The 13,227-nt window shown below is 38.8% G+C and overlaps 2 protein-coding genes across 8 annotated transcripts in view; one reads left to right on the plus strand and one right to left on the minus strand.

The window, feature by feature from the left end:
- Positions 1–3,566, minus strand: part of LOC126371828 (FACT complex subunit Ssrp1) — a 129,129-nt gene extending 125,563 nt beyond the window's left edge. For both annotated transcript variants that reach the window (XM_050017199.1, XM_050017198.1), the window contains exons 1-5: positions 3,398–3,566; positions 3,131–3,316; positions 2,488–2,703; positions 1,473–1,651; positions 321–560 (exon numbers count right to left, since the gene is read on the minus strand). In XM_050017199.1, coding sequence (XP_049873156.1) covers positions 321–560; positions 1,473–1,651; positions 2,488–2,703; positions 3,131–3,316; positions 3,398–3,448 — 872 coding nt within the window. In that variant the 5' untranslated portion in view covers positions 3,449–3,566. The remainder of the gene's footprint in view (positions 1–320; positions 561–1,472; positions 1,652–2,487; positions 2,704–3,130; positions 3,317–3,397) is intronic.
- A 170-nt stretch (positions 3,567–3,736) lies between these two features.
- LOC126371825 (huntingtin-interacting protein 1) overlaps positions 3,737–13,227 on the plus strand; it is a 58,455-nt gene continuing 48,964 nt past the window's right edge. For 5 of the 6 annotated variants that reach the window (XM_050017190.1, XM_050017189.1, XM_050017192.1 and 2 more), the window contains exon 1: positions 3,737–4,065. Coding sequence is in view for 4 of the 6 variants with exons in the window: in XM_050017189.1 (XP_049873146.1) it covers positions 3,982–4,065 (84 nt within the window). In the remaining 2 variants the exon portion in view is untranslated. Of the gene's footprint in view, positions 4,066–6,820; positions 6,945–13,227 lie in introns of those variants that run through there. The other variant, XM_050017191.1, reaches the window with a different exon arrangement.

A 13,227-nucleotide genomic window follows, 5' to 3' on the forward strand; every position in this document is an offset into this window, starting at 1 on the left:
AAGCGATCAAACGTCGTACTCATTGTTACTTAATTCAATGACTACGACGTTCGTAAAATGAGATTGATTTTTGATAATTTTAGATTGGCTTGTATTTCCAGATTAGTATTTTATAATTTATCTTTGACCTAGTCAAATACTCTATAACTTATATAGGTGGAAACTGGAGCTGACATTATCGGTGTCCTTTTCAAACCTATATAGTTCTTGTGCTGTTACATGGTGCATAAAACAGGGACAGAAAAATAGATTACAGCCTAGTGTGAAAGAGATAGACCAAGAAAATATACTCTTCTGACAGTTATCCTACTTGTACTTACTCAGTGAATGGTAGTTCTAAGCTAGTTTCCTCTTCATTGCCAAACAGAAGCACGAGGTAGTGGTATCTCGTCTGTCCCTGTTTGATGGGCGGGTCGAGAGAGACCACGAAGAACATTTGTCTCATATCCTTGTGCGGTAGAAGGAATAGACGCAGGACGGTTGACATCGGGATCTTGTAGTCGAACGTTTTACCGTGCAGTTGGAAGAATGTCTGGAACACTTTGATGTCGTAGCGACCACTGGAATGAGAGGTAGAAAATTAATGATTTACAAGACAAAATTCCATTTTGAACCAATTAGTAATTATTTTTAACCTTAGAGTTCACTTTCTGTCAATCTTCTTATCGTGTGGGTTGTGAGTTAGAATACCAACCTCATCAACCCTGGTGTCAGGGTTATAATTGAGCCGCCAAAGGCCCCTGACATGGCTCATGTAACGATTACTCACTTACATCAGTAAATAGTAACCGGGAAGCACAGATCATCTTAATTTCGGACACAAGTGAAGTGATAAGCACGCATCAGCACAAAGTGCTGCCTGTGCTTCCAATAATAATAATAATAATAATCAGGTGATCAGCCTGATCAGCCGACCCGGGGCCTCCGGATCGTGAGTCTAACGCTCAACCACTGGACCACAGAGGCCGTTCAATGAATCCGTTTAATTCTGTCAATACAGACACAGTATGCTATGCTACATATTATAGCCTACTTTATTTTTATCGCTAAACTAGATTGACACATCGTTTTGATTCGCAACAAAGACGCCTTTAGGCACAAGGTATTTTTCCACATTCTAATTTCAAATCCTCGGAATGTTTAATAATTTCGATTGCATTATGTCGGTAATTATCGTATTGACAGGCAAGAGAACGTCCATAGAGTCCAGACCACTAAAGTTGGTACTTTACTCTGGTGAGTAAGATACTGCAGCTGGTGGAAATGTCTTGATGTGTAGAACCGGTAACGTATAACCTATCGGATTTAAGTGAACGCCTTACATCAACGACAATGCGTACCTGAAAGGCGTCCCAATTCGCGGGAGTTATACCTTGGTGAGTAGCGAAATCGGAACATATGCTACTTGTTTAGACCCCCAGTTGACTCGCGGGGATGATGCGGAATTCCAATACATTTAAAGTTCAACGTACCGAGGTGTAAGACACTGTAGCTCGCGGAAGATGGCGATGGCGTCCCCGGAGACGGAAATGACGGAGGCCTTGTTCATGACCTGCTGGTGGAACGCGTCCACTGCGTCCATGTCTCCGGCTAACTCGCTCGTCGGGATGTGGAAGCGCATCTCCATTAGAGATACTGGGGTGTCGTCGTTCTGGGGGGGTGCGGGGATTATTTTGTGTCATGACAATAAATTTTGCAACTAGTCAAATCAATTTTTTTTTATTATTTTTATTATTATTGTTTAAATTCAAATATATCTTTATTCAGTAGGTAACATAGTTACACTTTTAATCGTCAATTTTTACATAACAAACGTCTCAAGCGCCTAAAACTACTGCAGCTTCTCACAACCTGTATAGCTGGGGAAAAGCTGCAAGAAAAACCTCGGCACAGGGCCCTAGATGTTCTTTAAAAAAAAGGGGTTTTAGTTACACTAAAACCACTTAATAATCTTATTCAAATACTCTTAAACAGCTTTCCACATGCACCCATGTCGTCATTCACTCATACTTCTCATTCTTCCACTTTGCTCAAACATATCATAATACTCTATGGAATTTGTATGAAAAAGCACACTTATTATTACGTTTTTCTTGATTAAAATTCATAATTAAGTTACACAGAAAAAAGAAAATGTTTTTTGTTAGTCTTATTTTAGAATTTCATAATTTATCTTTTACCTAGGACTCTCCCTAATTTATTTCATAGTTTATTGTACAAAGAACACTTTTTCAAGCTGACATGAAAAGCAAAATTGCCTTTAATTTCTGGGGACCATAATAACATTGCAGCATAATTGATTGAAATAGGCAGCATTTGTTTCTCTAACTTAATTCTTAAAGAAGGGATTACCAGATGATAAGAGCTTACCTGAATACACAATGTAAACAAAAATGTGGTTAATAGACTACAGCTGAAGTACAAAGTAAGCACCACAGCCATCTAGGGGTTACTGAGGGCATAAATAATTTCACATTCATTTCATACCTGATGAAACTCAAGTGTAACTTCATTCTTGCCGGTGTTACACTGAGACACATAGTGCAGTGGGATCTCGAAGGCTGTGTTAGACCCCACGTTGAAGCTGAGAACTGCTCCATTGAACTTCGCCGTCCCCCAGTTCCATCCCTTGAGGGACAATTCCTTTTCCAACATGTCTTTGTGGTAGTTGTTCTTGAAGAACTTTGCCACTTTTTCTTGCTCCTACAATAAGATAGATTGAGAGCTTTTATTTCATGGATTTAAATAGTAGTTATTTAAAAAAGCACTCTTAATTCATCTGTGCTACTGTGAAAGACCTCCAGCTCCTACAAAATTTATATTTAGAATAAATAAAATGCCTACAAGATAAAAAAAATCTACAGGACAAAGATATTTTAGTAAAAAAAAAAATCATCTATTTCAATGAAACAGTAATTTATCAATACTTATTGAGAAGGACCATGATTCAGTACCAGGATGTGAGTATTCTTTATATATGTAGTACTATAATTCTATGGCTCAGCAATAATTATTGTGTAACATGGTTAGAGAATTGAGCAAAATGAAACAGTCACATTATACAAGGGTTATAACCTATACAAGCGATTTTTACTTGTTTTTTTTCAGAATATTTTTGAACAATACATACCCCTTCCTTGAAGCCACCATATCTATGTAGCGTGCCATTCTTCATGAACACCCTGAGGCCCCAGGAGCCCACTAACTTCTGGAAATTCACAATCTCAATATCGCTGGCGTTTATCTGCTCAACCTTGCCAGTCTTGCTGTTCTTGAATATTATGTTCTGGTCTGTCATCTTTAACCTTCCGTGGACCTGAATATCAAGTAGTATATCACATGAGAAGCATATTCTTCAAGAAAACAAAGAATATATCAGTACAATGCTAGAGCTCACCATGTTGCCTTTTATTTCGGCGGAGACATCATTATACTCCAAAAACTCCATTTTTTATAAAACGCTGAATATCGTATGAATAAAATTAAATCTTATTATATCTAATGTTCCTACTACAAACGTGAAATCCACGCGTTTTGAAGAAATAACAAGCGGCGCGACAATTATCCTCAACTGTCAAACACGAATGAACGATTGAATGAATAATTTACAAGCTTCAATGTTGCCATATTCGTACCTAACGATTGTAAATTCGCGTCAACAGATGGCGCTGCATACAAAGTTGTCAAACTCAATATCATTCAACAGCTCGTTCAATTTTAGTTTGACTCACTCAGTTTTTGTGAATGGACGTATGTGTATTTTCTGGATGCTGTCAAATTTTACGATAGTTTTTCCCGTAAATTACAAAGTTTTATTGTACCAATAAATAAACCGTTCAGTAACAAGTGTATTCGCCGCAGTGTACCTTTCTGAACGCATCTTTGAAAGTGGAAGCATATTTACTTCGTTTTCATTTGGAAATCAAATTGCTGTGTGTCGGAGTCCCAGTTTCGTAGCAGTATTTTGCATGTCCCGAATCTATGGCGTCATTGTCACTTCCTCGAGTTCTTCAGCTGAAGAAGAACAGTCTGGACGCTGAGAGGGAGCAGTTCGAGAAGTTCCAGGTATGTAACTTATTGAATTATGTGTAACCTTAAATATTGAAGTACCTAAGTATTCCAATTATTTGAACTGGGAATTTTCTGAAAATAACTATTTGAAGAAACATTATGAGCATATTAATTGGGTTATATGTGTATTACTGAAGTTGATGATCCATAAATACCTATATGTACATAAAACACATCAGTAAACTTAACTCATAATAGTATATATAACTCAACAATACAAACAATGAATTAATTATGACAATTACAAAGAATTAAGCAATATTAAAATAATATATGAAAACTAGAATGTTTTATTTAATAATTAACATTACTTGAAATCCTAGACAGTTGTTACAAACAACTAATGCAAATAGGTACTTGTTACCTGCCTTTATATATTTTTTTATTTACGGCCTAAAATGCTACTGAGTCTCAAAGGATTTATCTTTAATTTATTCTACAAATTACTACCGTTATCAAAACTTAATTGAAAAGTGAAATGATATCTGCAAAAAGACTTATGAAATTATAAAAATTGCATACATAAATACATGATATTACACACATAAATAGATACATAATATTGGTACCAGTTTAAGTAAACTGTTAATAATCAAACACTCCGAATTCTGTTACAAGGTCATCTGATTAAGTTACAATATACCTATTAGAAGATGCAGATTTACCTGTTATTTTGTTAGATACTTCAGTTAGGTATATATTTTATGATCTAAAGTGATTCGAGGTAGGATTTTGAGTCAAGATTCACTTTGTGGGTAAATATTTGTACTGATAAAAGCATTGTTATGGCACCATTCCTGATACCTACACAATAAGTATTAGAATTGCTGGATTATTAAAATTAATATAACTACAAAAATATTATTTTGCTTTAAAAAGTAAATACATATAGGAATTCTACAGTAACCAAAATCAAGTTTTTTTACATAAAGAATTGGTGTAGGTAGATTTGCCTGAATTTAGATTTAATACAGAGACTTGTTTTTTTGCTATCAATTTCAGTAGCCTACCTAGCATAGCCATGTATTGCTCACACAATACTTAATTTCGTTTTATAAAGACTCAGCTGCTGTATTTGTATGTATGTGTGTGTGTGTGTGTTCTTATGTTTCATCTTTGATGTCCATAACTATCTTCCTGAATACAAAAGAAGACAAATAATGTAAATAAAATAGGAGCAGGCTATTACTTAAGTAGGTGAGTTCCCATTTGGAAGAGGGAAGCGGTTCGTTACGCCACTCTCACGCGGACGTGCGCTCGCGCAGCTAAAGTTACGTCATCTCGCTGTATATAAACATGTCACATTGGGAGCACTGATATTAACGAGCTATTTAGGAAATTAATATATAAATTGATTTCTTTTTTTTTTCACATAATATGATGAGGGGAAGGTTTAACTGAAAAAGGAAGACATCTTTCCTATTTTGCGTAAATTTTGAAATTTCTGAGATCAGACTTAAATAATCGTATTCAATATAAATAATAGTTTGTCAAAAAAGCTATGAAGGAGCATCTATAGATAGATTACTGGTGACTACCTATCCAGAAAAGATCTAGGTATGTTAGTGGTATGAACTATATGAAGGGAAATACCTATTTGTATACCCAAGGCCGAATTCAAGCATAGGCTACATAGGTATAAGGGCATCTACCACAAAGGGGGCCCTACCACAAATTGACCCTTGCCACAAATAAAATGGCTATAATTAGTTCGAAAAAATTTAGGTATTCTAGGTCCTAGATGAACTTATTTTTACCCGACTACTTCTACCAATGTGTGCTGAACCTTTGTTGCTGACAAACCGATAAGGTTAGGGATACCCTATAACAGGGTTAGATTAATATTTGCGCTCATAAAATAGGCCCACAGAGGCACGGGCTCTTAATATGCGCTGCGTGTTCCTATTGGTATTTATGTCCGCAGTGATTGATGACTATCGAATTACACATCCCATATCTCTCACTCAATAATTAACACCTTTAACGGGAATACAGTCATCAGAATTGTATGACTAACATAGGAAATGTTCGATTCATAAATGCTGCAAAAAAATAGTACTTTTTCTTTTAATGGAAAAATCAACGCATGGCGCGTTAATTAATAAGTTAAAGGCGTACTTGATTAATCGCAAAACTCTCTCACGGATTTAATTACGGATAGAAAACAATTTATTTCTACCATTCTCATGTAGCAGAATGCATGCAGCATGGTGGAATGTTCCTAATGCCTGTGCCAAAAGTAGTTTGGACTAATTTGATAGCCTGGTAATCGTGAATTTAGCGGCCCTATTTAAACCAGACTTTTGCCTAATTTGTTCTATGACTCAGGCTTGGAAACGACCTTTTTTCTCACAATGAGTAAATTAAATCAAAAAAAATTCTGACTCGGACGGGACTTGAGCCCACAGCTATCAAGCTGGGATGAGCGTGTTAAGCATTACACCACCGGGTCCTCCACCTGTCCATGCGAAATACTTTCGATTAATGTATCGTCATTAAGCCGACGATACATAGATCGATCGTTTATCGATTTAAATTTCTCTTTGTAAGTTTCCCTAAGCAAGAGTGAGTACTATAAAACCAAAAATCATTTAACCTTTTATAAAAAGAAATCACAATATGAGCCGCACTTTATTATAATTGAAACGTCCGATAGTTGAGCTGTGTTTTATCGTAAAAACAGATAAAAGCGATAACTTCCCCTTGACGTCTTCGATAACATATATATTCTGTTCGAAACTCACTAGTCTGTTCAGTTATAGACAGGTTCGTCAACCTTAAACAACAATTTTTAATTGATAAACGTGTAAGAAATAAGTGGACCAATTTCGCATAAATCCGGCGATTTGCTTCGCTTGTCGAGTGATAATTTGGTAAGTTTAAGTTCTCAATTATTGTTATCGCACTATCGACATTACATTTTATAACGCCTAACAATGTCGGGTGAACGAACGTAAATCTTGAAGATTAGTTTTGTTTGCGACGCCAAACATGATTTGCGCAACTTCCTATTTCGTTGCCCAAAAGTATAATAGAAGCCTTAATTCGCATACATGAGTAGCCTAAAGTACCACGGCCAGTCCCAGTAGTAAAACAAAAATGGGTTGCATTTTCTAGTTTTATGTGAGAAGCGTGGACTGTTTCGAAATAAATGTTAATAAACGTTCATTCACTAGTTGTGATGATCATTTAACGAGATTTCTGTCTCCTCACACACTAGGCAAATAACCTTATACAAGATGGGATGGCCTATAAGTTTGGAGAACAAGGACCACATCTAAACTAAACTATTGATTTTTAGTCTGCTAAAGTTGCTATATCAACAGAGGCCATATTACGCAATATTGATTCGATGGTTCTATCTAACATTCGCTTAATTGCATTTCTAAATATTTGCAAGTCATCTTCAATTCGTCAACATCTACATATATAAACATTAATGATCGTTGTCTTATTTGTATAATGCTTGATATCACTTGAATTTATTTTGAGATTTCATCGAATCTCTTGGAAAAGTAAATGATAATAATTGGTCAAAGATATGAGTGGCGACTGTAGGTATTCATAGCCAACTAACAAAGCTATGCTTACCGCTTGTAATCTTCTTCTGTCGTGTGGGTTGTGAGATGGATTACTGATCCCATCATCCGTGGTGTCAGGGTTACTGTTGAGCCGCCAAAGGCCCCTGACATGGCCGCTACCGCCACCACTAACCGGTTAACCGCTTGTAAATATGCCACTGTTACTTTTCCCTGCCTGATGGGCCAGGATCATCACCCATTGGGTACCGCGGGATGGGTGCCGATATCGCAATATACGCCGGAAAAGATGGCTTAATCGTGTGAGCACGCACAGTATCATGAGTTGGAAAAGACCCGGGGAAGGCCTTTGCTCAGCAGTGGGATCAAACTAGTAATAATAATAATAACTGCTTTACTCTATGAGGTCTACATACGTCGGTGTTGGAGGGAGCGTCTAGCCAGTTCTATACTTACGATTTTCGTTTGAACCGTCTGCTGTCGGTTATCATGTAAGGATGTTTTGCAGCCATATTTAATACTTACAGGTCAAAGTTACAGGTTCTTTAGAAGCTTTAGCTTTATTGTTCGTGACTTCTAAGCTTCCAATCGTAAATAAGTTTACAATTTTAAAGGAACTAGACTGCCAAACATTTAAGTTGAAAATTACTACGGCAATGCCCTTGCTAATAAGTATAGGAGGTTTTAAGATTACTTGTATTCGACACGCACTTAGCCGGTTTTGTATGAGGAAAATATTGTTGATAAGAGGACAATGCTGTGGTTGTCAGTACAGTCAACTCGCCCAATAACCGGCACGGCTGATGGCCGGCTTCCGCCCACAGAGATCCTACGCGTTCATGTATCTCCCAACCCGTTATATGATGCATAGCGCGTGTTACAATAAATTGTATTTGAACTTCTCGGAACGACAGACGAGTTTCGGTGAAATAGTATTTTTGGAAGTGCAACGGATTTTTATTGAAATAGTTGGCAGTAAAATGTAATTTTCATAATGCCTAGCTCATACTTACATCATACTGGAGAGGATAGAATGGCTGTCCTCACTCTCACCCGGCACCATCCCGGTTGGGAGGGATTACGGCCTTGAGATTATGTTCATGAAGGGTGTTTTTTTTCCATTTCCTTTTTCTTCTGTCCATCCGGTGGGAAATTAATAAACAGTCGTACTTCACTCAACTACATAATAATCCCTACAGGCTTGTTAACCTTGACTTTTGTAATTATAATGTCATGCATGCAACTGTTACTAATTGTGCATTTAATGAGCTATATTAAATTTAGGTACTTTTCCCAGTAAAGAAGATAATCACGCTCAATCTCTTTGAATGAAATGACGTCAGCATCACGTGACGTCAACTTAGCGTGGCTGCATTTAATTTGGTTTGATTTTATATTAAGAAAATGACAGTCATTGTATAATAACTTTAAAGCGCCAGCGCACGCGATGTTAATGTCAACAGCAATGAGGAAAGATAGGTAGATGCATAGTTATTGTTATTATTAATTTCGTTCCGCACTTCGACCAAGTTGTCTTCAGTATAATTTTCTTTTTATTGTATGATTTAAATACACATGTCTTTCTTTCTGGCATGGGTTAATAGAAGCGTTTTACCTACCAATAAAACGCATATTAATTTACTTACCTTATTCGAAGCTTATGCTTAATTGAGATAGGCACTACGTTTCCCGTCTTAACCTTCTGTCTCTTTCTATCTTCCTATGCCTATTTTCTGTCTCTTTCTTACGTAGCATCACCAGGCAGTGGGGGCACTCAGTTGAGTAGAACCCCAACCTTATTTCTTCATTGAGTCGAAATTCACCAGGCAGAGATGAGTCATAAGCTTCGAATAAGGTAAGTAAATTAATATGCGTTTTATTGGTAGGTAAAACGCTTCTATTAATTTGACTTGACCGTTATTCGAAGCTTATGCTTAATTGAGACTTGTTTGTTATCGCCTGGTGATGTCAAAAAAAAACTGGATAAAGACGCCAATGTGATACTAGGATATTACAATAAATGAAACACTCTATATTTTACCTTAGTATATATTTTTTATGCATCAATTTTATTATCTATTGTACAAAAACGACAGCGAGAAAAGAAATAAAAAGGCACATTCTTATTTGATTTTCACTTAATTAATATTTTTGTTCAGTTAATCGGTTCAAATAATGTGGTTACAGAGGCATGAGATGGACCTGGCATGACATGCCGTCTGTAAAATTTGCAAAAAGTATTTTGCGATCGCCAGTTACCCCTAGCTAGAATGTCCTCTAGCGGATAATTGTCTAGCCAGTTCCTTGATGCCACTGCAGACCGTATACTGCCTGGCGTGGCTGTAATGCCCGCCTCTTTTAATAATGATTTTATCCAACCAGCGATTAACGTTCTGGAGGCTGACTTTGCATTACCCCTTATATTAACAAATAAATTATTACACTTTGCAACCCGCCTACGCTCCTGGAGCAAGGAAATCGTTTGCTTGATCCAAAAAACGGGATCCAGATGTCCATTTTCCGAGTTGGCCAGCAGTTTCCAGCCTGACTGTCGGTAGTTCGAAGAATCAGTCTTGGACCCGAACACCGGCCAAAAAATAAACAAATTATCAGTTTGAGTACAATGATTAGAGTCGACACAAAGCAGTGTCAGATCGTGTATTCTTCTCCCAGAACATAAAAGTAGTAGTGCAGCTGTATGCCTTTGCACTTGAAAAATATTATTGCGATCAACCGTGTATTTTTCTAAATGTAAAGCCAAACAATCAATATCCCAAACTGGAGGTTTGTTTTGAACTATCTTTTGTAACGATATTGATTTTAATACCTGCTTGACCAACACGTGAGCACTTAACTGGCCAGATATGTCTGGATTACACAAAGTGGAAACAACGGACTTATGTACCAAAATGGAATTATATGATAATTTATAAATCAGATATAAATCCGACAAAAACCTCGCCAATTCACATCCTTTGGGGTTTTTAGGATCAATTTTATGTCGCTGAGACCAATCAAGCCATTTTTTCCACGCGACGTTATATGTCTTGCGTGTTGAGGGCCGCCAAGATTTCGAAAGAAGGTCCAACTGATTACTATTCCATCCTATTAATCTCTCCGACCACCCCCACATTTCCACACTTCCAGAGTCATTTCGCGTACATTCGGAGGTGGTAGGCCCGTCATGACATCGATCAAGACTTTGTCTAGCTGACGGATGGAAAATGGGGCTGTTAGTGCGCGAGCTTTGATATCCGCTCGCCAAAAAACTTTCTCCCAGCGTGGTGCTACCAGTAGGTATATCCCTCGTGCCTGATTGAGGTGGCTCAATACCCTGGGTATCAGATATGGCGGAGGGAACACCCATGCCAGGGGATAATCCCAACTCCGGGAGAATGCGTCGTAGAACAGCGCCTGGGGATCGCGTAGATCCAGTGAGACGTAATTCAGTACCACGTGTGCGCGACTGGACGCAAACAAATCCACTACTGGTATTCCCCATTTCGCGAATATCTTCTCCGTGCAACCCTGAAGAAGGTGCCATTCCGGAGTCAGACGAAGTCTCGACAGACGGTCGGCATGCCCGTTGTATATACCCGGAATGTGAAAAATCTTTATATGAATTTGATACTGGTCCAGGATTTGAAATAACTGAAGGGTCAAGTGCATTAAAGCAGACGATTTGGTGCCTCCTTGATGTCGAATATATGCGATTACAGTTTTGTTGTCGCACTGTATTAATAACGTTTTGCGACTCAGGAGCTGACAGTGATCTTGTAAAACTTTTAAAATTGCCAGCATCTCCTTTAGGTTGCAGTGTAGGTCTTTTTCGGAATTGGTCCAAAAACCCGTCAGTGACCAGTTGTCCAGTCGCGCTCCCCAAGCAATGTCGGAAGCGTCGGTGGTGAGGAAGTGCGATGGCGGTGGCAAGTGAATCGCCGTTGGACGCTTGTAATTCTGTATCCACCACTTTAGGTTCTCCATGGCCCGAAATGGTAGTGGTCGAACTTTTACCGCTTTCTGTTTGAGCATGGTGTTCAAGAGACTTAACAGGGCTCGGTAGTTTAGTCTGCCCATGGGTACAGTAAAACTGGCAAAGTTGAGAAGCCCTACGAGACTCTGAAGGTCTCTGAGCGTGGTACGTCCTTGACAAATCATTTGACCAAGTTTGGTTAAAAGGAGGGACAGTTTTTCTTTGGGCAGACGTTTCTGGTTCTCCCAAGGATTCCACTGGATTCCCAGGTACACCAACTCTTTGGTTGGGAGAAGAACAGATTTTTCTCGATTGATAAACCAGCCCAGCTCCTTCAGAAGCCTGATAACTACGCCGACATGATTTTGGAGTAACTCTTTGCTCTGGTCGGCCAAAAGAAAATCGTCTAAATATACCAGAACTCTTATCCCCATCCCTCTTATTACCTGAGCAACCCAATTGGTTAGAGTGGCGAATGTTTTGGGTGCTGTACTTAGGCCAAAAGGCAAACAAGTCATCTCGAGTAATTCTCCGTGATACAGGAGACGGAGGAACCTCCTGTGGCTGCGGGCTACAGGGAGATGAAAGTAGGCTTGAGAAAGGTCTATTTTGCATAGCCAATCTCTTGCCTGTAGAAAGTCCGGTACCCGAGCTGCATTTATAAGTTTGAATTTGTCTGTTATAACAAATTGATTGAGCCCTCTCAGGTTGAAGATAGGTCGAGCCGAGCCGTCTGCCTTGGGAACAAGAAACATGGAGGACAGGAAGCTTGAAGATAATTTGGCTTTTACGAGAACACCTTGGTTTTTCAGTTGCTCTATGACTAGCGTCATTTCGTCTGATACTGGCACCTTCAACTTGTCTTTGAACGCATCTGGATGAACCAATGGAGGCTTGCTGTGAAAGGGTATGCGATACCCCTCTATAATTTTTAATAAGTAATCCGGTGCCCCCATATGTTCCCATTTCATTCGAAAATTTGCGAGACGGCCTGCCCTGAATTGCTCCGAGTCAATTTCTACGTCGCTTGTTGTCGTTGTTATTACCTGATGGCGAGGATGTGCGTTTATACCCTTGGGATTTGGACTGACCCTGAGGTCTGGCATTGGTTCGGTATGAGCGCCCACGAAAGGAGCCTCGATTATTTGGTGCAGCCGACTGATAGCTTTGTCCTTGTGCATGATAATGAACATTATAATCACCCTGCGGGGGTGGATTTCCATTGAACGCTTTATTGTAAGCACTGTAATAACCCTGCGAGGGTTTGTTACGAGTCGCTGTCCCTTGCGAAGAGACTTGAGCTATCGTGTTCCCAGCCTGCGGGGCAGAGGTATTCCTAGACTTTTGTCGTTGCCAAAAACATTTCCGCACTCCACCAGCTTTCTCAATGGCAGCAGTAAACTTCTCAGCATGGAACAAGTTGGTGCAAGTAGGTGGTATCTTTCGCAAGGTGGCTTTCACGAGCGGGTCTTTTATTTGCTTAGTCACGCAATCTCTTCGCATCTGTATTATTTCGGCGCGATGGCCACAAACTAGCTGAAGTAAATCTGAAGAAGTTTTGTGAAATTCTCCTGTGGAAAAAATCTCATTAATCTTATCACTAAAGGCTGCGTAACTAAAGGAGTCAGACTCCCTAGCCCATAA

The sequence above is a fragment of the Pectinophora gossypiella genome, chromosome 13, assembly GCF_024362695.1.
Source record: "Pectinophora gossypiella chromosome 13, ilPecGoss1.1, whole genome shotgun sequence".
NCBI classification, from domain to species: domain Eukaryota; kingdom Metazoa; phylum Arthropoda; class Insecta; order Lepidoptera; family Gelechiidae; genus Pectinophora; species Pectinophora gossypiella.